General features: G+C 45.9%; 1 protein-coding gene across 1 annotated transcript in view; it reads left to right on the forward strand.

The window, feature by feature from the left end:
- Window positions 1-26,204, forward strand: part of PDE8A (phosphodiesterase 8A) — a 168,180-nt gene that overhangs the window by 138,343 nt on the left and 3,633 nt on the right. Inside the window, exons 15-20 of the mRNA XM_077774262.1 lie at window positions 685-733; window positions 1,135-1,270; window positions 2,521-2,719; window positions 5,439-5,656; window positions 6,804-6,936; window positions 9,196-9,363. Of these exons, the coding sequence (XP_077630388.1) occupies window positions 685-733; window positions 1,135-1,270; window positions 2,521-2,719; window positions 5,439-5,656; window positions 6,804-6,936; window positions 9,196-9,363 (903 nt within the window). The remainder of the gene's footprint in view (window positions 1-684; window positions 734-1,134; window positions 1,271-2,520; window positions 2,720-5,438; window positions 5,657-6,803; window positions 6,937-9,195; window positions 9,364-26,204) is intronic.

Genomic DNA, 26,204 nt, shown 5'->3' on the forward strand with positions numbered 1-26,204 from the left:
GGTGTGCCAGGGTGAGGGGAGAGGCAAGGGAAGGGGGGAGGGGTCTCACTCCGAACAGCCGGGTGGAGTGAGGGGGCATAGAGAGCCCAGAAGAATCCAGTGCTCTCATAGAATCCCAGTGTCTGCTGCAGTGAGGCGGGTGGCAGGGAAATGGTGGGGAAGGTTTGAGAGCAGAGGTCAGAGGTCATTGTCCCTAAGAAACTGAACCAGTGCTGAGGGCCCACAGGACTGCTGGGCTTTGGGGGCCTTCACCTTCCTGGTGCTGCCCCTGAGTTCAGCCCGTGTCAGGCCTCAGGCTCTGTTTGGTGACTGTGTTCAGTGGTCGACTCCAGGTGCTCCAGGAGCCTTGGGGGACGTTGCTGGAAAGGCTGTCCTCTGGGACCAACTGTCCCTCTCAGCGTTTTCAAGAAGTAAAGAATAGTTGGGACGCCCAGGTGGCTCAGTTAAGCTGAAGTCCCAACTTCAGCTCAGGTCATGATCCTGTGGTTCACAAGTTTGAGCCCCACATGGGGCTCTGTGCTGACAGCTCAGAGCCTGCTTGGGATTCTGTGTCTCCATCTCGCTCTGCTCCTCCCCTGCTCGTATTCTGTCTCTCTCAAAAAATAAGTAAAAAAGGTTTTTTAAAAATTAAAAAAGAAGTATAGTTGTGACTTCTCTTTTTCTTATTTCCTTGATTTTTATCAGGATGGTTTGCGAAGACTATCCGGGAATGAATACGTTCTTTCAACAAAAAGTAAGTGTTACCTTTTTAATCTTTTGGATCACTGTTAATGTTATGGTGGCACTTAAATAAGGAAAATTTAAGTCTCTTTTGCGAGAGCACGTGCAAGCAAGGGGAGGGGCAGAGAGAGAGAATCCCAAGCAGGCTCCGTGCTGGCAGCGCAGAGCCCAGCACAGGGCTCGATCTCACGAACCGTGAGATCACGACCTGAGCCAAAACCAAGAGTTGCAGGTTTAACCGACGGAGCCACCAGGCGCCGCTCAGTTGACTTTCCTCAGTAGTAAGCGGTTTCGTGGCCGGTCATGAAACCTCCGACGCACAGCAGCTGCCCCGTAGCAGTACTGTCCTCCCTGAGGAGCGGTGACCGCTGCAACGCCTGTTGCTCTTGTCCTCCAAATCCCGTCACCTTGCAGGCCTGCAGCAGCCGCCCAGCAGCATCGTCACCCCCACCTCCCTCCACGACGTCCCTCTCCGGATCGCTCGGGCCATGGAAAACGAGGAGTACTGGGACTTCGATATTTTTGAACTGGAGGCCGCCACACATAAAAGGTGCGTCCGCGTGGCGCCCGGCAGGGAGCCGGCTCGGCCCCGAGGGCAGCTGCACACACAGCCTGTCGAGGAGCACGGGGTCCGCCCTGGGCAGGAACGGGGGCTGCAGGGGGAGGAGCAGGGCCGCAGAGGGGTCAGGAGGGCTGACGGGTCACGGCTCCCGCGGAGACCGCCCACTCGTGGCCCGTGAGAAGTTGAGCAGGTGACGTGACGTCTCCGAGTGGCAGGGGTTTTCCTGGAGAACACGGACACGAGGAGGTGGTGCGCTGAGAGCGGCGAGGGCCCCACTCAGCCCCTGGCACTAAGAATTGGAAACACACGTTTGCCAAGAGCTGTCTCCACATCGAGCTCTGGGCATCCTGAACGCGGGGTGGGGGCAGCACTGGGACTGTACCCTGATGGAGGGGCCGAGCTCCTCCCCCAGCCAGGGCCATGCTGTCGGGTGGTGAGGCCCAAGGGACCTGCTGAGGGCCCCGGGAAGGCCAACTCCTCCGACGTCCTGCCAGTCGGGTCAGCTGTCCCCCCATGGCCTCTGCCCTTCGATCATGCCCACCAGGTGTCAGCCTTCTGGTATATTCTGTCCCGTGTCCCCAACGTGGGCTGGGCTATAGCAAGAATCCGCTCTAGCAAACGAACGTAGGGGCACCTGGCTCACGTGCTAGTGACGCCCCATTCGTGTGACTCGGGCCAAGGCAGGTCAGTTCACGCCCTGGGAGCCTGCGGACCTCTGGGTGCCGCCTCAGCAGAGCCGTTTCTTGTCCTCCACGCCAAAGGCCAGATGCTGGATCGAGGTAACTGGTCAAAGAAGGGCCTGGCTTGGTGGCCTTGATCACCGTCTCGGGAAACCGCCCCCTGCTGTGGCACCCAGCTCCAGATTGTTGAGGCCATTATGTGACGATTGAGGGTATCTGGCTCATGGGCAGCCTTCTGGAAGTGTTCTTTGCTTCTAGACAGGACACCTGGTCCAGCAAGTCCATAGGCGAGAATAGGGTTCAAGGCCAGCATCACGTGGATTTTGAGGAATCTCAAAATCTCAAAATCTTCCTCTCCTGAAGGAGGAAGGGCAGGGCCGGCACCCGGGCCCCGGCCAGTGGGGAGCCCTGGCTTAGGTTGGTGTTGGCTGCAGCCTCCCTGCCCCACACGCTCGCTGAAGCCGGGCTCGGGTTTGCTGGTCGGGTCTGAACCTCTTCGGGGCTCCACGCACTTTGCCTGTTTGTTTGTTTTAATGCTGTGGACATTTTTCTCTGTAGGCCTTTGATTTATCTTGGTCTCAAAATGTTTGCGCGCTTTGGGATCTGTGAGTTCCTGAACTGCTCTGAGGCGACGCTGAGGTCATGGCTGCAAAGTATCGAAGCCAATTACCATTCGTGTAACCCCTACCACAACTCCACGCACGCTGCCGACGTGCTTCACGCCACTGCCTATTTCCTTTGCAAAGAGAGGATAAAGGTGAGCTGGGTGTGTGCCCCGCGGGCAGGGCGGCGGGACAGTGCGCTTTCCCGGACAAGCTGCTGTGCGCCTGCTGTGCGCCGTCAGGGCCGGAGCAGAGCGGTCCGCGCCTGCGTGCCCCCCGCCGGGCACTCTGCAGGCCATGCGTTCGTTCGGGCCAGGCCCCCACCAGTCTGCCGGACTCTCAGGAGCAGGGTTTGGTCGCTGTAGAGAGAGCCAGCAAGAACAGCTAGGGCTGGCTCCCCGGGTCTCACTCTGAACCTGCAGACAAGGTACAGCCCCCCACCCGCCCCGTCCCGCAGTGTCAGCGGGGTTTGAGGCCAAGTTCATCCTTACCCAGCACTGCTCCCACCGGGGGTTGCGAGCCTGGTCCAGAGCTCCACTGGCCAAGAGGTCACCCAGGTCAGAAACTAGGAAGCATTTTCCATTCCGTCCTCTCCCCCAAGCCACTGGCCCCCAGGAGATCACATGACCTTGCCCCTCTCGCCCCAGCGCCCTTACCATTCTCTCTGCCTCATAATGCCCCGCTGCCCTCCTAGTGGGGCCCCCTCCTTTCTCGTCTCCACGGCGCCAGGTGAGAACTCCTGAGCCCCTGCGGCCCCTCCCTGCTGCTGGCGCCAGCTTTTTCTGAAACAGCCCCTCTGACCATGTTGTTCCCAGGAGCTACCCCCCACCCCCTCCACGTGGAGATTTAAGTGTTAGAACTCCATGGTATGATGTTCACAGCTTCCTGACATAAGGGCCACATGTGGGACATGCTATTCCCTTTCCTGGTCCCCGTGTGTCCCCACCTGTCCTTCAGGGATCCACACCCAGCCTTGCTTGGACTGCCCTCCATCCCCGGAACTGACTTAGATGCCCTTTGCCACGTGCCCGCATTCCTGATCTCACCTGCTTACCCGTCCATCCACTCTGCGGCCAGCAGGTTCCTTTTGTATCCCCAGTGCCCGTCCTGCTCGGCCGAGTCCCCGCAGTGGCCACTGGCACCTACTGGTGGCCAGTCACGGCTGGCTCAGTCTGCCGGGCCCCCGGCAGCTTTATTTAGCTCTAGCTTTGAGGCAGCAGGAGAGGGGGGTGAGAAGAGGCTGTAGTGCAGAGAGCACAGGGGAGAGGTTCCACTCGAGGAAGGTGACTCACCGGCCACTCCCAAACCGAGCTTCCTATGAAAGCTTTTCACATTGGAAATTACTTCATTAGGGAAATTGTCCAAGCAACGACTAGACTTGTGCTGATTCACCAGATTTTGGGCTCTTTCCTTCAACGTCCATCATAGCATGGCCCAGAGGGTCCAGGGAGTTCCCGTGGCCCGGCCATTTATTTCACTTTTAGAAGAACCTAGATTTAAAAAAAAAAACTGTGGTTTGCTCCTTCTGCTCTAAGAATTGGGCTACAGGAGGGGTGAGACAAGTTTAGCATCATGACGGGGGACTCGTGTGTGGGAGAGGACAGGGTGATCATGACCAAGACTGTAGGCAGAATAAGAGTTCAGAGAGAGGACGGTCTTCTATAAAAGTATGAGACCAGGGCAGGGAGCAGGGGGGTCTCTGTCGGCAGGGGTCAGAATATACAGATAGTGGCAAAAGTTAGGCTATTTATTGCTTTCGAACTACTTGATAGACAACATGCAAATGTACATTTAGAAAGCTAACTTAATTTTAAGCAGCACTTACTGAGATATAATTCATATACAGTTCACCTATTTAAAGTTAAAACTACTAAATTTCAATTTAAATAAATTTTCAAGACTGGTTAGATGTGCACCTTCATGTGTCTGTAGAATATTTCCAAAAATGAGCTTCTGCCAGGACTCAGTGGATGTCTTAATAAACTTCAGAATTGCATATATTTCCTAACCTTCACACAACAAAATAACTAAAGGTTAAATTTAAAAAATGTCAGCCACTACAAACGAGAAAAATGCTTTAAATAGATTAAGGCCTACAGAACGAGAAGGGCAGAGTGATTGTCGAAAATGGTTTTTTTGAAACAGCCAAGAAAATTAAATGCTAACCAAACGAATCAAGAAATGCAGAAAGTGCCAGATACTTCTATGCTAACTTAAAAGCCTTAAAGGTGAAAGATGTTAAGTCTGGTCCTAGAAGCGGGAAGCCAGGAGGTCAGTACCAGGGACATAGAGCTAAACTTACCAGTTGAATTCTTCCATATCAGGCTCCGGACTCAAGACGGTCAGGTGAGGTCTTTGGCCCTTTAAGGGCTTTTTCCATGTTACATCAACCTGTTCAAAGATTTGAAAATGAGGGAAAACCGCCAGATTATTTTACCAAACTCACAAAATCCTGACAAAGATCGCACCAAAAGGGGAGAAACCCTGGACCAGCCCGCTAATGTGAGTGACGCACATCACCAGCTGTTCCCTCTCAGGTGGGAATACTGGTTTCTACTGGCCCCAGTCAGCATCTCAGACATTTTTTGTGATGGGTCGAGAGACAGACTGGCTGAGGAGGTGACTTCTGTGTCGAGGACGCCTCGTAAGTCCTGAGCTCGTGTGAGACGGAGAATCCGATCGTGTGCCCTGAGTAACAAGTACGGACATGAAGCTGTTTCTGAGTGGAGACAGGATAACGGATGCGCCCAACAGTAGGCTGTCCTTGGACATCTGGAATCTTTTTCCCTGAAAGTCACGGGGCAGAAAGATGACTCTACAGGCTTCCCCACTTTCCACGCTCTGCCCCGTTGTTAAAAGCTCTCTTGTTTGCAGCAAACATTAGATCCAGTTGACGAGGTCGCTGCCCTCATTGCAGCCACCGTCCACGACGTGGACCACCCCGGCAGGACCAACTCCTTCCTGTGCAACGCCGGCAGCGAGCTGGCCATCCTGTACAACGACACGGCCGTGCTGGAGAGCCACCACGCGGCCCTGGCCTTCCAGCTGACCGCCCGCGATGACAAATGCAATATCTTCAAAAACATGGAGAGGTGAGGGCCCGGGTTCGGGGAGCACGGTGGCCCCTCAGTTCACGTGCTATAGGGTTCATCCGTCTGCAGTGTACGGTAGTGGTCTGTGTATTCAGAGTCACATGGCCATCGCCCCCCAGAAAGAAGCTCAAACTCACTGGCAGTCACTTCCCACGCCCCCCACAAGCCCCCCACCCCAGGCAACCCCACTGCTGCACCTTCTGCCGCCTCCGATCCGCCAGTTCTGCACAGCCCGTAACAAATGCAAGCTCACCCAGGGTGTGGTCTTCTGTGGCTTCTCTCTCTCAGCACGAGGCTTTCAGGGCTCAGCAGCTTTGGGTCTTGACGTCATGAGCTTTTAGAGACTCGGAGAAGCTGTCCTCTTCCGTCTCTAATGACTAGTCAGTGCCAAGTTCCTTCACAGCACTTGTCACGGGTTTAAACAGTCATTTGTCATTTACTTTTCTAATGTCTCATTTCCTTCTTAGGCCACTTAAGATCACCGTGTCCAGTGCCTTTTGTCTGTCACTGGACCCTCATACAGGAGACAGACCTGCACTTATTAACTTGGATTTGTAGGGAACTTTTTATGCAAGAATTTTTTTAAAAAGGAGATTCCTGATTTTACACAACTCCCTTTTGCCATATTCTAGAATTTCAGTAGGCTTCGTTTATCATTGCTGGTATATGCATCAGTTGTCCCGGGAAGGGAATGGGGTGACTGCAGGAAAGAGGGGAACCAGAGATTAAACTTTATGAAATGACTAAATAAAAACAAGGCTGGTGGAAGAGTGCAGTGCTCCCTGTCAGAAGGTCTTCCCTCTATGCATCTGGGCCCTGACGTTGTTGAATCTCAGGGTTCATCTGGGGGGGGGGCGGGGGTGTGTGCATTNTCGTTTGCCCCACCACGTCCCCCTCCTTCCAGAATCGTGTGCCTTACATGACAGGATGGGGAGCCCTGTGCCTGCAAAGTCTTGCCCATCAGCTTCTTGACTTTCACGTCAGTTTCCCCTCGCTAATGATCTTGTTTCAGTGTGTCCCCTGTGACTTCCAGGGATGGGAGAATTTTAGCTCAGTGGACACTGTCCCAGATCACAGATTTTTCAGGAGGTCCTGCCTGGTCCGGATGAGTAATGTGTAGCGCCCTCTCCTTTGTTGTCCGAGACAGGAATGACTATCGGACGCTGCGCCAGGGTATTATCGACATGGTCTTAGCCACGGAAATGACAAAGCACTTCGAGCATGTCAACAAATTTGTCAACAGCATCAACAAGCCCCTGGCGGCGCTAGAAGAAAACAGGGTAAGGGAGACTGACGGCAGGGAGAACCTGGGGGAGGGGCCCTTACCCCTCTGTGCTGTGGGGGGGCCGGGCTAAGAGGGGGTGAGCTGTGCAGGGGCTCCCCCAGCAGGTGCACTAGATTTAATTTCCACTGGTTGAAAAATTATTTCAAGGGTAAGAACTTGGCAAGAAAAAAATTAGACCCCAAAAGGAGATGTAGAAACCCTGAAGCTAACTTGAGGTGGCTAACTTGAGGTGGGTGGACCATTCCTGTGGCCTTTCCCACACGCGTCCCCTTCCCACTCCTTGGCCATTCTGGGGTCCACTGGGACCCTTCAGGTGTCTCATTCCCCGCCCCTGCCGTGCACGTGCTGTCTCAGCAGCCACTCTCCTCTGTAGGTCTCTGTCACAGGGGGGTGGAGGTTGAGGAGGCCGCCGCTAAGCCTCTGGCCAGGCAGGGGACCAGCGCTACGAGAGCAGACAGATCTGGGTCCCCATGCGAGTTCTTTGCCATTTCCTGGTCTGTAGAATGGGCATAATAAATCTCAAGACATAGGCCTGAGGGCCATGGGACAAGGTAGGCACTTAATGAATGGGACTGTCCTAGCAGATTCAGCCTGAGGTCAGCACCTGCCGCATCTGTTTTCATGGACGCTCTTCCTTCAAAGTCCTTCCACCTGCTCCACAGACACCAAACATCCTCCACTGCCCTCCTCACCGCTCCTGTCACTGTCCTGAGAGCCATCACCATGCTCAGGAAGGCGTCAGGAGGCCAGGATCCCAGTTCCTGGAATTCTAACCCCACTTTACCTCTGCAACTCCTTTGACCGTGGCTTCCGTCCCTGGCTTTTAGCTCATTCACCCTTGTTCCTGTGCGACCCTTTGAAACCTATTGAGAACCCTGCTCGCTTCATCCTTCCCTCTTCTCCCCATGTGTCAGCCTGCTTTGACGTCACTTCCCTTCCCAGAGGCACCAACCTTTGTTCGTGGCCCCGCCAGTTCTGGATAGCGTGTCGCCTGGGCCACTGCTCCAGCTGACTTCGGCCATAGACTTGTTCCTTCCAGAGTCTGCGCGGTTCCGAGACTGAGCCGAGTGTTCTGTTCCACCTGAAAGTCACGTGTCTCATCTGTTAGTACGTGGGGTTACTTCCGAGAGACTGGAAATCCGTCTCGTGGGCCAGAGCAGGGAGAGTCCTTTGGGGGTCGCCCAGCCGCAGAGAGGAGTCAGCACGAAGCTGGCTGCTGGGGGGACCTTGGAGCCAGGAGACCTGTCGAGGCAGCCTCGGGAGGGTTGGCTCTGGCAGCTCTCCAGGGGAGGAGGCCCTGGGTGGGCACGTGCCCATCTTGAGGACATGTCTGCCCTCTGGGACCCTCTGGGGCCCTGAGGCCCGTGTGGACTCCTGTGATGACCTGCGGGAATCCCGTGAGTGGCGCCTCTGGAAAGCATGAAGGGACGGGCATGTCTCTGTGCTTGCGGCCCCGGTCCTCCCTCTTCCAGCCCGGGCCCAGGATGCCACAGGCGCAGAATCCACACCAGAGGGGCTCCCGTGCACCAGACGGCATGTAGTGCTACGGACAGACAGAGCCCAGGACTACAGGTCCACCTTCAGGTGTCCTCCTGGCTCAGCTGGGCAGCTGTGGACAAGTCTCTTCACCTCTGAGACCCAGTGCCCTCACCTGTAGAGTATGACAGTAAATACTACTGCTTTTCGTGCCTACCGCAAGTCTTTGCACTAGTGCACATCAAAAGAGAGTAACTTTTACAGAAATGTCACTATATCTGACACATCTTGGTACCCTAACAAACAGCTGGTTCTCAAGATTATACCTCCCGTGGTGGGGACTGGGTTCTATGAAGCAGGGAGCCTGGTAGGAGCAGAGAAACCTTTATGTTTAGCATTCACGGTCTTGTTTTAGTAGGAATGATAAGACACCCCTCATGTCCCAAGGGGGAGCAGTAGAGCTAGAACAAAGAAAAAGCAACTGTGAGAAATCTCTAGACTGGGAAGAAGAGAAGAACGTGCCCCTGCCCGCCTTGGCTCTAAGACTAACTCCCAGCGCCACCCTCTACTCTTGGGTCCTGCCCTGGTCTCACTGGGCCTTGGTTTCCCTTATGGCAGGTGAGGGGCTGAGGTCCATGCTCAGAGCATCCGCCGCGCTGTCCTGTGAAACCGTCACAGACAGGTCCCGGCAGCACCTTCCTGTGCATACAGTGGGGGCCCCGGCTGCTTGGTACCAGGGAGCCCACTTGGATTGCTTTGAATCTCACTCGTGTTTTAGGAAATGAATAAAGATGAAGAAGCCATAAACACCATGCTCCGGACTCCAGAGAACCGGACTCTGATGAAACGGATGCTGATCAAGTGTGCAGACGTGTCCAACCCCTGCCGGCCGCTGGAGCAGTGCATTGAGTGGGCCGCGCGCATATCAGAAGAGTATTTTTCTCAGGTGAGAAGCAGCCTCTTAAGTCCCTTGAGAGAAAGAAACAAAGTAAGACCATTAGGGATCAGGGGATTGAAACTCGGAGGTCAAGTTGTAAGTGAAAGTCTCTCCTTGAAGAACATTCCTTGTATGACAGTTACTGCTAAGGGATTTGATTAGTTTTCCCTCATCTTGAAAATGTATTTGCTGCCCTTCTTGCAGAATATCTTCACTGGATGTAGAATCCTGGGTTCTTCACTGGATGTAGAATCCTGGGTTAACCGTTTTCTCCTAACAGCATTTTACACCGTGGTCTGCCCCTCATGTCCTCTCTGGGCAGACAAAGTTCTCGTGGGGCAGGGGAAGGAGAAATTAGAAAAGACAGTGGCTAAAGGTTTGGCAGATTTACTGAAAGCATGCGGCACGGCCATAGTCCAGCAGCTGCAAGCCTTTGAAGTCGACCAGAGAAAGATGGCACATTTCATGCAGAGAGCCTGATTCTCATTCCTTCTGACGACACGTTGGAAGCTGTGAAGGTGAGAGGCGAGGGACCTCCGGGTACGATGGGCGAGCAGGGGACCCCGGCTCACCTCGTCCCGTGGGCACACCCACAGCGGTGTGTGAAGTCCCCAGAACATGACCGGATGCTGGCAGACGAGACTCTGCGCAGCTGAATGTAGAGAAGGGGCCACATCCAGGAGGACAGGAAGGGCAGGGACACTGTGAGGAGCCAAACCGACCTGCCTGAGGGAGGGACGCTGCAGGCCTGGGGGTGGGGGGGAGAGGAGCAGACCCCACGCCGAGAAGACAAACCCCCATAACACTTGCCTTTGAAACCAGGGAGGCCTGACTTCCCCATTCTTACAGTCAGGGGCTCTGAGAGAGGCAGGCCACCATCGACACTGAGCCCTTGACTTTAAAGAAACAGTAGAACAAACAGCCCCACTGACATATACAGCAGTCTGAAAAATGCCTGGGGTTTGTTTACTAGTCTCAGAACCTGTGCTGGAAGGGCAGGGGTCTTCGGGAAACTTCTCCAAAAACCAAAGAGCTGTTGGGCGCCATTTCCCTCCCCTGCCCATCTGCCTAGAGGCACTGGACGCCCATGAGAACCGGCGAACTCTCCTCCCCGCTCCCCTCACGTTGTGCAGACACACCCCCTCCAGCACATGCCCGCGAACCCCGTGCACCTCGTTTCCACACTCCATGGTGGACCGGCCCCTCCTGCAGTCGCCCAGGCACAAACCTTGCTAACGCTGGGCACCCTGCACCTGTGTTCTGCACACCCCCCAACACGCCTTCCGCAGGAGCCCGTCCACAGCGGCACCACAGGCCTGGCAGTGTGCAAGCAGCCCAGACGGGTCAGCACTGCCTCAGGGCGACTCCTGCCCCAGGGGGAGGGAAAGAAAACCACACATGCCAGTTCGACTGTGGCCCCAGCAGCGGTCTGGTCTGACCCCACTCCAGTCCAAGGCGGCCACAGCCAGGCCCACCACCACCATGGGGACCAAACCCTGTCCCCGACAGGCAGAGAGCGCCATTGCAGATGACTGGCCTGACGGCGGTGCAGCACCGCAGTACCCACGGGAAGCTCCCCTGAGGCGCCAGGTCGCGGGGACACTGCACCGCAGCGCCGCGTCTTCATGAGGCCACTGCTTGCGAGAGGAGATGTCGCCAACTCTCCAAACTCAGAGAGCTAGACGAAACAAGACAGGTGCCTATCCCAAATGAAAGAACAGGACAAAATCACAGCAAGAGAGGTCATACGGATAATGTGCCTGATAGAGAATGTAAAGTAGCGGTAATAAAGACACTCCCTGGACTTCGGAGCGGAGGACCTCAGCGAGACCCTCCACAAAGAGTCACTGAAATTACAGATACTCCAGATGGAGGACCTAGAGGCGGCGGAAGAACAGACCAGCAAGCTGGGGGGCAGAGGAATGGGAAGCAAGCAGGCTGAGCAGGAGAGTAAAAGACTAGTAAAAATGAGAATAGATTAAGCGAACCCCCAAAGGGGAAGAGAGAAAGGGGAGCAGAACATTTATTTGAAGAAACAGACTTCTCAAATCTGGGGAAGGAAACAAAAATCCAGATCCAGGAGGCAGAGAGAGCCCACATCAAAATCAACCCAAAGAGGCCCACACCAAGCCATGTAGTAATTAAAATGTCAGAAGTGGTGATAAGACCATTTTTAAAGCAGCACAAGAAAACAGTTCCGTACGAGGCAAAACCCCTGAAGGCTGCCAGCTAATTTTTCAGCAGAAATGTTGCAAACCAGAAGAGAGTGGCATGATACAGTCACAGTGGTGAAAGGGAAAAAAACCCCTGCACCCTCAAATACTCTTATCCAGCAAGTCAATCATTCAGGAGAGAAGGAGAGAGAAAGACTTTCCCAGACACACAAAGGAATTCATCGTCACTAAAGCAGCCCGACAGGAAATGTTAAAGGGGACTCTCTGAGTGGAAACGAAGGACCACAAAGCAGGAGTAAGAAACGTAGGCACAAAAACAGTACGTTAAGTATATCTATACACATCGGTCAGTGGATTCACAAAATAAAAGGATGTAAAGTAGGACACTCTATACCTAAGATGTGGGGAAGAGAGGAATAAAAACTTAGTGCTTTTAGAATGGGTTCAAACTGAAACAGCCATCAACTTAATATAGACTTCTGTATGCATAAGGTGTTCTGTGTAACCTAATGGTAACCACAAGTCAAAAACTGATAATAGATATGCAAAAAATAAACAGAAAGGAATCCAAGTATATCACTAAAGCCAGCAAACCATGCGAGGAGAGAGCAAGCAAAGAAAGGAATGGAGAAAACCACAAAAACCACTATAAAACAAGTAACAAAATGGCAATAAGTACACACTTACCAATAATTACTTTGAACATAAAGGGACTAAATACTCCAAACAAAAGACATGGGATGAAAAATCAAGACCCATCTGTATGCTGTCTACAAGAGACTCTCTTCAGACCTAAAGACACATACAGATTCAAAGTGAAGGGATAGAAAAGCACTTATCATGCAAACAGAAGTGAAAAGAAAACCAGGGTAGCAGTACTTACATCAGACAAAATAGGCTTTAAAATAAAGATTATAGGGGCGCCTGGGGGGCTCAGATCATGATCTTGAAGTTTGTGGGTTCAAGCCCCACATCAGGCTCTGCACTGATAACACAGAGCCTGCTTCAGATCCTCTTATCTCCCTCTCTTCCCTGCCCTCCCTCTCTCTCAAAAATAAACATTAAAAAAATAAAAGATTACAACAAGAAACATAGAATTACACTACATAGTTCTGAGAAGAAGCCAACAAGAAAATAAAACAATTGTAAATATGCATCCAACATGGGAGCACGTAAAGCAGCTAATAACAAACATAAAGGAAGAAATCCATAGTAATACAGGAATAGTAGGGGCTTTACCTGGAACTTACGGCAATAGGTAGACAGCAAGGAAGCCATAGCTGACTGTCCTAACACATACTCAGAACATTCCGTCCTAAAACAGAATGCACATTCTTTTCAAGTGCATATGAACATTCTCCGGAATAGATCACATATTGGGCTACAAAACTAGTCTCAGTAAATTCAAAAGGGTCAAAGTCATTCTGACCACAGTGCTGTGACCCTAGAAATCAGCCACAGGAGGAAACCTGGAATGAGCACATATACATGGCAGTTAAATAGACTCCTAAACAGCGAGTGGGTCAGCCAGAAACATCAAAGAGGAAATCAAAACATATATGGAGACAAGTGAGAAACACAGTGGTCCAAAGTCTTTGAGGTGCAGCAAAAGCTGTTTAAAGGGGGAGGTTCATAGCAATGCAGGCCTTCCCCAAGAAACAAGAAAAATTTCAAACAACCTGACCTTACACATAAAGGTGCTAGAGAAATAACAGCAAAGCCCCAAAACAGTAGAAGGAAGGAAATAAACATTGGAGCAGAAATAAATGAAATAGAAACAAAAACCCTTGGAACAAACAGATCAATGAAACCAGGAGTTGCTGCTTTGATAAGATCAACAATATTGATATACCTTTAGCCAAACTCCTCAAAAAAAAAATTCAAAATCAGAAATGAAAGAGGAGAAATAAGAACCAACAACAGAGAAATACAAAGCACTGTAAAAGAATATTATGGAAAATTACATGCCAACAAATTGGACAACTTAGAAGAAATGGATAAATTCCTATAGGTTACCAAAACGGAACCAGGAATAAATAGAAAATTTGGACAGACTGATTACCAGCAATAAAACTGAATCAGTAATCAAAGAATTCCCAACAAACAAACAAAGTCCAGACCAGGGAGCTTCACAGGTGAATTCTACCCAAACATTTCAAGAAGGGTGAATACCTATTCTTTTCATACTATTCCAAAAAATAGAAGAGGAAAGAAAGCTTCCAAATTCATTCTATGAGGTCAGCATTACCCTGATACCAAAACTAGATAAAGATACAAAACAACAAAAAGAACTACAGGTCAATAGGTGTAAAAACCCTCAACAAAATATTAGCAAACCAATCTAACAATACAGTAAAAAAAATCATTTACCAGCATCAGGTGGGATTTATTCCTGGGTTGCCAGGGTGGTTCAACATCTGCAGATCGATCAGTGTGATACAGTGTATCAACAAGAGAAAGGATAAAAACCATGTTCAATAGATGCAGAAAAAGCACATGACAGACTACAATATCCACTCGTGATTAAAACCCTCAATAAAGCAGATCTAGAGGGAACACACGTCAGCAAAATAAAGGCCATATATTAAAAACCCACAGCTAACTTCATACTCCGTGAAAACCTGAGAGCTTCCCCCTAAGATCAGGAACCAAGACAAGGATGTTCACTTTCACCACTTTTATTCAGCACAGTGGCTGGAAGTCCTAGCTGCAGCCATCAGATAACAAAAGAAACAAAAGGCATCCACATTGGTAAGAAAGAAGCAAAACTTTAGTGAAAGACATGACAGGATACTTTTCAAAGAAAACCCTTAAGATTCCACCAAAAACTACCAGAACTAGTAAATGAATTCAGTAAGGCTACAGGATACAAAATCCATATAAAGAAATCCACTGCAGTTCTACTATAATGAAATAGCAGAAAGAGAAATTAAGAAAACAATCCCATTTATGATTACATTGAAAAGAATTAGATCCTTAGGAATAAACTTAACCAGGAAGGCAACAAACCTGTATTCTGAAAACTATAGAACACTAACAAAAGAAGTTGAAGATGACAAAAACAGAAAGATATTCCATGCTTATGGACTGGAAGAATATTGTTAAAATGTCCACACTACCCAAAGCAATATACAGACTTAAATGCTTGGGAATTTTTTAGGGATTGCATTATCACATAACTAGAACAGATAAGCCTAAAATTTGTATGGAACCACAGGATACCCAAAGCAATCTTGAGAAAAAGAACAAAACTGGAGGTATCACAGTTTCAGATATCAAGATACACCACAAAGCTGTAATAATTAAAACCATATGGTACTGGGACAAAAACAGACACATAGATCAATGGAACACAATAGAGAACCCAGAACTAAACCCACATTTATATGATCATTTAACCTATGATGAAGGAGACAAGAATATGCAATGGGAAAAGTCTCTTCATATTGTGCTGTGACACCCACATGCAAAAGAATGAAACTGGACCATCTTCTTTCACTATACACAGAGACTTGTGAGACTTGAAACCATAGAAATCACAGAAGAGCGCACAGCCAGTAATCTGACATCAGCCATAACGTTTCTCTTGTTATGTCTCCTATGAAACAAAGGAAGAATAAACTGTCGGGACTACATCAACATTAAAAGCTTCTGCACAGCAAAGAAAACAATCAGCCTACCAAATGGGACAAGATATTTGCATATAACATCTGATAAAGGCTTGGTACCCAAAAGATCTGATACAAGTCAATACCCCAAAAATCAAATAATGCAATTTAAAAATGAGGAGATGACATGAACAGACATTTCTCCAAAGAAGACACAGATGGCCAAAAGACACATGAAAAGCTCCACACCACTCATCATCAGGAAATGCATATCACAACTACAATGAGATACCACTTCACACCTGTCAGAATGGCTAAAATCAAGAACACAAGAAGTACTGACAAGGATATGGAGAAAGAACTATCTTGCACTGTGGGTGGGAAGTGCAAACTAGTGCAGTGACTGTGGAAAACAGAATGGAGGTTCCTCAAAAAATTATAGATTTACCCTATGATCCAGGAAATGTACTACTCGGTATTTACCCAAAGAGCGGGAAAACACTAACTTGTAAAGATATATGCACCCCCATGCTCACTGCAGTATTTACAGTAGCTCAAATATGGAAGCAACCCAAGTGTCCATTGATAGATGAATGGATAAAGAAGTGTGTGTGTGAGGGGCGCCTGGGTGGCTCAGTCAGTTAAGCGTCCGACTTCAGCTCATACCATTATCTCACAGTTCGTGGGTTCCAGCCCTATGTTGGGCTCTGTGCTGACTGCCAGCTCATAGCCTGGAGCCTGTTTCAGATGCTGTCTCCCTCTCTCTCTGACCCTCCTCTGCTCACGCTGTCTCCCTCTCCCTCTCTCTATCTCTCTCTCTCTCAGAAATTAATAAAACACTAAAAAAATTTAAGTGTGTATATGTACACACACATATATACATACACACACACGCGTTGGAATATTATTCAGCCTTAAAAAAGAATGAAATCTTGCCATTTGCAACAGCATGGACGGACCCTGAAGGCTTTATGTTAAGTGAAAATCAGACAGAGAAAGACAAGTAAGCACTGTATGATCTCACTTATGTTTGGAATCTTTAAAAAGAGAGAGAGAGAGCTCATAGATACAGATAGCAGATTACTAGTTGCCAGGGTAGAGGTGTGTGAAATGGATGAAAAGAGTCAAAAGGTACAAACTTCCAGTTATAAGTCCTGGGGATTCAATGTACAGTAAGGCATCTAGTTAAGATGGTATTGTAGATTTGAAAGTTGCTAAGAGAGTAGGTCCTAAAAGTTCTCAGCACAAGAAAATAAATTCTGTAACTATGTGTGGTGGAGGATGTTGACTTACTGTGGTAAGCATTTTGCAGTATACACCAGCTTGGAATCATGATGTATGTCCATTATACCTCAATTTTAAAAAAAAAAAACTTAAAAATGGTAAATACAAAAGAGTTTTCTTCTTCTCAGTGTCTCTAAATACATAGAGACAAGCAAAAGTGAAAACCTTGAATCGTAGAGTATGTATGACAACTGTAACATAAAGAGGAGGAAAAGTAAAAGTACACGAACATGAGGTTTCTACATCTTACACGAAGTGCTAGTTACAAGGAGAGCTCAGGGTGGCCTGTGGGGCTCAGTCAGTTGAACGTCTGATGACTTCTGATTTCGGCTCAGGTCGTGATCCCGGGGTCATGGGATCGAGCCCTGTGTTGGGCTTTGCACTGACTGTGGAGTCTGCTTAGGATTCTCTCTCTCTCTCTCTCTCTCTCTCTCTCTGTCTCTCTCTGCCCCCCCTCCCCCCATTCACATGCCTTCTTTCTCTCTCTAAAAAATTTTTAAAAACTGAAAAGTGAAGGATATATACAGTAATCCATAGAGCAGTCAGTGTTGCTTGGTAGTTAGTAGACATAATGGAGCTCTAAAATATATTAAAATATACAAGAGTGGTAGGAAAAGAGAAACAGGAACAAACAGTGGGGTGGGGGGGGGGGNAACATTTAAAAAAAAAAAAAGTAGACTAAACACAAATTAAATAAGAGTTCATCACAATGGATTTTTTTAAGCCAACCTCATGCAGTCTACAAAAGAGACACTTAACATATAAAGAACAGTACATGTAAAGACAGAAATGGATGGGAAAAGATATGTCATGCAAATTATAAATATAGAAAGACTGGAATGGCTATATTAATCTCAGACTAGATAGACATCAGGACGAAAACATTACCAGTGACAAACTGAACACTTCATAGTGATTAAAGCGTCAGTTCTACAGGAAAACACAATAGTCATAAGTGGGCATGCATCTAATAACAGAACTTCAAAATAAATGAAGCAGAAGTGACCAAGAAAAGTAGACAATTCTGTAATCATAGTTGGAGATTTTAACGCCCTCTTTCAGCACCAGATAGAACATCCAGATTAAAATGCCAGTAAAAGCAGATAATCCAGTCAATCACCTTCCCTTAAATATTCATAAAACCCTACACCCTAAGTGGGCAGAATATACATTAAGTACACATGATATGTTCACTAGCATACATCATATGTTGGGGACACAGAAATTATTCAGTAAATTTAAAAGAATTGAAAGCATACAGAATATATTCCCTGGCCACAGTGGAATTAAATCAGAAATCAAGATAATCTACATAAATGCCAAATATTTGGAAATTGTACAACACACTTCTAAATAGTCCATGGGTCAGATAATAAGGGAAATTTGAAAATATTTACAATTAAATTATAATTGGGGCACCTTGGCGGCTCAGTATGTTAAGCGTCCAACTTTGGCTCAGGTCATGATCTCACAGTTTGTGGGTTCAAGCCCCACACTGGGCTCTGCGGACAGCTCAGAACCTGGGGCCTGCTTTGGATTCTGTCTCTCTCTCTGCTCCTCCCCCACTCACACTCTGTCTCTCGCTCTCAAAAATAAACATTGAAAAGAATTAAATTATAATGAAAATCAAAATTCTGCAACTAAAACAATGATTAAAGGGATGTTTACAATCTTACTATTATAGGAAAGGCCCTAAGAAAACAATCCCATTTACAACTGCACCAAAAACAATAAAATACCTAAGAATAAACTTACCTGTACTCAGAAAACAATAAAACACAGATGACAGAAATTCAAGACAACACAAAGACACTCCATGCTTATGGGTTGGAAAGGCAAGTATTTGTTAAAATGTCCATACTACCCAAAGCAATCTACAGGTTTAATGCAATCCCTATCAAAACATCAACAGCATTTTTACAGAATTAGAACAGTCCTAGAATTTGTATGGAACCACAAAACTCTCCTAGTAGCCAAAGCAATCTTGAAAAAGAAAAGCAAAGCCAGAGGCTTCATAATTCTGGACTTCAAGTTCTATTACAAGGCTGTAGTGATCCAAACAGTATGGTACTGGCATAAAAATAGACACAGAGATCAATGGAACAAAACAGAAAACCCAGAAATAAACTGACAATTATGTGGTCAATTAATCTCCAACAAAGCAGAAAAGACTATCCAATGGGAAAAAGAATGTCTCTTTAGCAAATGGTGTTGGAAAAACTGGACAGCCACATGCAAAAGAATGAAACTGGATCATTTTCTTTCACTATACACAAAAATAAACTCAAAGTGGAATAAAGACTTAGATTGTGAGACCTCAAACCCTCCTTGAAGAGAGCACAGGCAGTAATCTCTGACATTGATCATAGCCACATTTTTCTAGCCTCCTGAGGCAAAGGAAGTAAACCTAAAAATAAATATTGTGACTGTATCAACATTAAAAGTTTCTGTGCAGTGAAGGAAACAATTGACAAACTGAAAGGCACCCCACTGAGAAGGAGATATGTGCAAATGATATATTCAATAAAAGGTTAGTATCCAAAATATATAAAGAACTGATACAACGCAGTAACCAAAAAATCAAATCGTGCAGTTATAAAATGGGCAGAAGACATGAACAGGCACTTCTCCAAAGAAGACATACAGACGGCCAATTGACACATGGAAAGAGGCTCAACATCACTCACCATTAGGGAAATGCAAGTCAAAACTACCGTGAGATATTACCTCACACCTGGCAGAATGGTTGGAATCAAAAACACAAGATTAACAAGTCTTGGCAAGTATGTGGAGGAAAAGGAACTCTCTTGCACTGTTAGTGGGAATGCAAACTGGTGTAGCCACTGGAAAACAGAATAAAACGTCCTCAAAAAAAAAAAATTAAAAATAGAGCTACCCTATGATCCAGGAATTGTATTGTTGGGTATCTACCCATAAAATACAAAAAAAAAAAAAACAAACACAAAAAAACTCATTTAGAGGGATATATGCACCCTTGTGTACTGCAGCATTATTTATAATAGCCATATTACAGAAGCAGTTCACGTGTCCCATCGATCGGTGAGTGGATAAAGATGCGGTCACACACACACGAATATTATTCAACCATAAAAAATGAAATTTGCCATTTGCAACAACATGGGTAGAGCTAAGTGAAATAGGTCAGTTAGAGAAAGATACCTTATGATCTCACTCATATATAGACTTTAAGAAACAAAACAAGCAAAGGTAAAAGAGAGAGACCAAGAAACAGACCCTTAACTATAGAGAACAAACTGATGGTTACCAGAGAAGAGGGAAGGGGGGCTGGAGGTTAAAGAGTACACATATCATAATGAAAATAAAAGGAAAGGTCCTAAAGTTTATGACTTGGATTTCACTTTAGGAAGCTAACGAAGACTGGAGCACCTGGGTGGCTTAGTCGGTTAAGCATCCGACTTTCGCTTAGGTCATGATCTCACGGTTCATGGGTTCGAGCCCCGCGTCGGGCTCTGTGCTGACTGCCAGCTCAGAGCCTGGAGCCTGTTTCAGTCTGTGACTCCCTCTCTCTCTGACCCTCCCCTGCTCATGTTCTCTCTCTCTCCTAGAAATAAATAAAACATTTAAAAAAAAAAAAAAAAAGAAGAAACAACTAACAAAGACTGAGGCACCTGGGTGGCTCAGTTGGTTGGGCGTCTGACTTCGGCTCAGGTCGTGATCTCACGGTTTTTGGGTTCAAGCCCCACGTCGGGCTCTGTGCTGACAGCTCAAAGTCTGGAGCTGCTTCAGATTCTGTGTCTCCCTCTCTCTCTGCCCCTAACCCTGCTCACTCACTCACTTGCTCTCTCTCAAAAATAAATTAAAACTTTTAAAAAAGAAGACAAAAAAGAAAAAAAATATAAGAGCAAAAAATGAGGAAATGGAGAAAACAGAAAAAATTAACACAGCCAAAACTGATCCTGGAGAAAATTAACAATTTGCCAGTACCTAGCTAGAATAATCAAGGAGAAAAAGAACACAGATTACCAATATCAGGAATGAAAGAGGTGTATTGTCAGAATCTTAAAGGATATTAAAAGGATAATTTTTTAATTGTGAACTTTATACCAACAAATTTGACAACTTAAATGAGACGAAAAATTTCCTTCAAACTGACAAGATAAGGGAATAACCTGAGAAGCCCTGTATTAAATTCTTTATCAAATTCTTTATCAAAATCTATTAAAGATTTACCCACAAAGAGAAAATTCCAGGCCCAAAGGGTCTCAGTGAGGAATTCCGTCAAACATTTAGGGAAGAAATAACACGTCTTCCTGTGTTAGAAGACAGAGAATGTGGGAGCACTTAGCAACTCATTTTACGAAGCCATTATTCTGCCACCTAAACCTGACAGTTACAGTCCGCTGTGTCCTGTATCGTGAACACAGATGCAGAGATACTTAATTGAGCAGTTATATAAAGATGATTCTGTCTCATTGTAAATTAGAGCTTCTTCCCAAGAATGCAAGGTCGACTTAATATCAGAAAAATCAATTATTATAATCACCATGCTAATTAAAGGAGAGAAAAAAAGTTCCAGTAGATGCAGAGAAAGCATTTGGCAAAATTCAACATTGATTCATCAGACACTTGGCAAACCAGGAATAGAAAGGAACTTACTTTGAAAAGGGCGTCTACAGGGGCGCTTGAGTGGCTCAGTCGGCTGAGCGTCCAACTTCAGCTCAGGTCATGATCTCGCGGTTCATGGGTTCGAGCCCCGCATCGGGCTCTGTGCTGACTGCTCAGAGCCTGGAGCCCACCTTCGATTCTGTCTTCTTCTCTGTCTAACCCTCCCCCGCTCATGCTACCTATCTCTCCCTCTCTCAGAAATAAATTAGACATTTAAAACAAAGGCATTTACAGAAACTTAAGAGCTGACATTATATTTAATGGTGAAATATTGAATACCTTCTCAAGGCTGGAAACCAGGGAAGGGAACCTTTTCTGCTGAACACCGTATCGGTTGCCCTAGCCAGTGCAATAAAGCAAGAGAAAAAAGGTACAAAGAATAGAAAGACGTAAGTTTTTTCCTATTTGCAGAAATGAAATTATTTTTTATATGGAAAGCTCTAAGGAGCGTGCAAAACAATGAATGCCATTAATAAGGATTTGGTTTAGCAACGTCATAAGACACAAGCCCGTTATATAGTTAGTGTATTTTACATACTAGCCAAAAACAATGAGAAAACAAAACTAAAAACCAAATCCCATTTACATAGTAGTAAAAACTCTAGGAATTAATTTAGCAAAATAACTCCAGTCCTTTACACTGAAAACCACAAAATAAGGCTGAGAAATTAAAAGAAAACCTGCAAAAATGCAGAGGTATACTAAGTCTACAGATTGGAAACCTCACTGTTGTTAAAGTACAGTTTTCTCCAAATTGATGTATATGTGTACTTCAATGCACTTCCAATAAAAACGCCAACAGGGTTGTTTTGTTTGGGGGAAGTTTTGTTGTTATTTGTAGAAACTGACAAAACTGATTCTGAAATTTTTATGGAATTGTGAAGGACCTTGAAAAAGCAAAGCAAACTTGAAAAGGTTGGAAATTTTACACTATTTGGCTTTAAAGCTTAAAATAATCAAGGCAGTTTGGCACTGGCATAAAGATAACAGATCCATGGATGGAACAGAATAGAGGTCCCAGAAACAGACCACATCTGTATAATCAGTCAGGAAAGGAAAATTTTTTTCAGCAAGTGGTGTTGGAATACTTAGGTATCTCTACCCAACAAAACATGAACTACAACTTCTGCCTCATACCAGAGAAATACCTTTTCACAGTGGATCACAGTTCTACATACAAAATCTAAAACCACAAAGCTTTTTAAAAAACACTTAAGAGAATATTCCTGGTCATTTAGCATTGGACAGATATTTCTTACGTGCAGAAAAGCACCACCACAAAAAGAAAATTTGAGAAATGAGAATCAAAATTCAGGAATTATGCTTATCTAAACACAGCTAAGAAAATGAATATGCATGCCTTGCTGGAAGAAAATATCCATAAATCCTATCTGACAAATGACTATATTCAGAAACTATAGCCCACTAATAAAAAGACAAACCACCTGATTTAAAATGGCCAAATATTTTAACAGACACTTCACAAAAGGAGATACACAATCAATAAGCAAATGAAAAGTGCTGAACATCATTACTCATCAATGGAAATGCAAGTTAGAGCTACACTGAACCACCACTGTATGCCAACTGGAGTAGCGAAAAATTTAAAAGACCGACAGCACGAAATGTTCATGGTGATGTGCAGTACTGGAATCCATTCTTCAGCAATAGGTGTGTAAAATGCCACACCCTCTTTGGGAAGCAGTTTTTAGCAGGAGTTCCTGTGTGTTTGATATAAGACACATAAAATCTAACGTTTTCAATGATATTTCATTTTCCTTCATTTTAATATGTGTCACATCAACTGATTTTAGAAGTTGAACCATCCTTGCATTATTGGACTAAATCCCATGTGGTCATGGCATATGATCCTATAATATGCTGCTGGATTCTGTGTGCTGTTACTTTGTTGAGAATTTTCCATCAGTATTCCTAAGGGATATTGGTCTGTAGTTTTCTCATAGTGTCTTTGTCAGGCTTTGGTATCAGGGCCTCATAGATTGAATTAGGAAATGTTCTCTACAATTTCTTGGAAGAGTTTGAGCCCATGTCAGGGTCTTTGCAAGAGCTCAGAGCCCGAAGCCTGCTTCAGATTCTGTGTCTCCCTCTCTGTCACTCAAAAATAAACAAACATTAAAAAAAAAATTTTTTTTTGAGTTTGGTAGAATTCACCATTGAAGCCGTGTGGTCCTGGGCTTTTGTTGGGGTTTTTTTTAATTACTAGTTGAATATCCTTACTAGTTATAGGTCTATTCAGATTCTGTTTCTTCATGATTCATTCTTAGTAGATTTTATGTTTTTAAGAATTTGTTAACTTTATCCAGGTTATCCATCTGGTTGGGGTACGACTGTTCATGGTATTCTCTTATAATCCTTTGATTTTTATAAAATGGGTAATATCCCCACTTTTTTCTTTTTTTTAATCTATTTTTGTTTTTCTTTTCTTCTACTTTTATTTCTGATGTTAGTAACTTGAGCCACCTTTTTTCCTATTCTGTGTAGTAAAGATTTTTCAATTGTATTGATCTTTTTAGAGAACCCACTTTTGGTTTCGTTGATTTTCTCTATTTTTCTTTTCTCTAGTGTACTTAACTCTGCTCTGGTCTGTTACTTCTTTTCTTCTGCTAGCTTTGAGTTTAGTGTGTTCTTTTTCTGGTAAGGTGTAAAGTTAGGTTGTTGAGAGCTTTCTTTTTAATGTAGGTACTCAGAGAGACTACACGTAACATCTTAAAATTAAGCAATTTATTTTAAATTGATTACCAGCTTCAGTGACATATACAAACTCCTGTACATCTCTGTCTCTCCACCCTCTGTTCTTGAGGTCACAGAGGACATAGTGATATACTGTGCACCCAGTAACACGTGTGTAATTCTTACACGTCTTTTAAATCCTGTAGAAAATAGTGGAGCTACAAACCAAAATTACAATAATAATTACTTTTTTAAATCTGCCTATGTGTTTACCTTTAATGGAGATATTTTTACATCTTCGTATGACTTAGTGTTTCCCTCTGGCTCCTTTTCACGTCCCCCTGACAGACTCCCTGTAGCATTTCCCATAAGCCAGGTCAGTGCTCCTGCACCGCCATCTTTGTTGACCTGGGAGCGTCGGCACTTCTCCTTCATTTTTGAAGAACAGTTTTGTTTTGCTAGTTACAGAATTCCCAGTTGACCGGTTCTTTTAGCACTTTATGTGAATATTTCACTGCCTACGGGGCCCCAGTGTGTCTCCTGAGAAATCACTCTTCATCTTACCTAGAATTTTCTATAATGAGTCACTTTTCTCTTCCTGGTTTAAAAATTCTTCGGTTTTGGTTTTTGACAGTTTGGATAGAATGTGTCACAACATGGTTCCCTTGGGATTTATCCTATTTGGAGTTTCATTTCTCATTTTTGTACATTTATATCTTCAAGTGATAGCAGTTTATGGCTATTATGTTTTTTTTTTTTTCAAGTAATCTCTGCTCCTTTCTTGCTTTACTAGACTCTAATAATGTGTGTTATTGGTCCATTTCATATTATCCTGTAAGTCCCTTAGGCTCTTGTCACTTTTCTTCATATCTTTTTTTTTTCCTCCTCCTCAGTGTCAATAATTTCAAATGTCCCATCTTCAGATTTGTTTGTTTTTGCTGGCTCATATCTGCTGTTGAATCTAATGAATTTTTCAAACTTTTTTTTCCAGCTCCAGAATTTCTCCAAAAATTCTGTTTTTGTAATTTCTCTCTGTGGATATTCTTAGTTTGTTCTTATGTCATTTTCCTGATTTCCTATAACCCTTTGACCATGTTTTCCTGTAGCTCTTCGTGTATATTTAAGATGGTGGTTTCACAGTCTTGGTTCAATAAGTCCAGGGCCTGTACTTCTTTAGGGATAGCTTCTTTTCTTCTTTTGAATAGACTGCTTTTCTCCCTTTTCTTTGGCCTTGTGTTGAAATTGGACATTTGTTGGGGATGGGGGGGACCCACCTCTCTAAACTAAGTCTTTGTGGTTTGCTCTGTGCCAGGAGAGTCCTTCACCAGTGAGCTGGGCGCTGTCCCAGCCCTGGGATCAGCCCCACCTGTAGGCTGAAGTTCCCCCTCAGGGAACTTGTCTGGGCCTGTGTGGGGCCCTCCCCGGTCCACTGTATATACAGCTGCTTTGGAAAGTCGCAGTTTCCCAGAATCTTCTCCCAGGTTCTCCTTGGTGCCCTCCGCCCCTCATCTCTTGCCCCAGGCATCTGTGTCTGTCATCCCCAGGCGGCTTTCCCAAGTACTAGCAATCGCTTTGGCACAAGAACTAAGTTAGATGAAACAGAGACTGGTCCTTTGGGCAGCTGCCAGGGAGGTTAGACTCATGCAAAGAAGATGAGCTCTATTCCCTGCAGTTTAAGGGAAGCAATGGGAACTGAGTGGGGCAAGGGGGAGTGAAAACACTATGCCATCTTCTACCATTTTGAAATGTGGCTTTTCTTGACGGGGCTTTCACTTGGTTGCTGTAGACCTCTGACTGTTTTCCAGAGTTCCTGTTAGGTTATTTTAGCCAGTGTGGTGATGGTCAATGTTCCCATGGGGGATGGAGGCTTGAACATTCAAAGCCATTCAACTGCATTTCTTCCTGCCTGTAGTAGGGCTAGGCGGGGCCTGTGTATCAGATGTACGGCTCCTCATCGCCACCTGGTGCTGACTGGTTTCGGTAGTAAGAGTGCCCAGGCGTGAAGACAGTATGAAATAGCCTCTCCACCTCCTCTCTTTGGGCGGGGCCGGAGTACCAGATGTCCGGCTTCCAGGGAAGTGCTGGACAATCTGTCATGTCATACTTTTTGAACAAATCTGCCCTGCGGATTGGGTCCCAAAAAGGAAGCATCTGCAGGTGTGGAGCTTGCATTGGTGACCTAGATGGGGGCAGGGGCCACAGATAATCTCATTGGCAAACGGTGGTCTTCAAGAGAACAAGGCTCGGTAAGGTCCATGGATTTGTCACATTAGGCCAAAGAGATCTGAGCATGAGGGTCTTCGCTGATCTCTCGCAAGCCCGCTGCATCCGTGTGCAGGCGAGAGGGCAGCACAACCGGACAAAGTGCCAGAGCCACAGACAGAGGGCAGAGCGAGTCTCTGCTTTGGCTGCCCTGAGAGCGGGTTCGGTGTCCACTGTGACCCAG

The sequence above is a fragment of the Crocuta crocuta genome, unplaced genomic scaffold (genome assembly GCF_008692635.1).
Source record: "Crocuta crocuta isolate KB4526 unplaced genomic scaffold, BGI_CrCroc_1.0 scaffold7, whole genome shotgun sequence".
Lineage (NCBI taxonomy): Eukaryota > Metazoa > Chordata > Mammalia > Carnivora > Hyaenidae > Crocuta > Crocuta crocuta.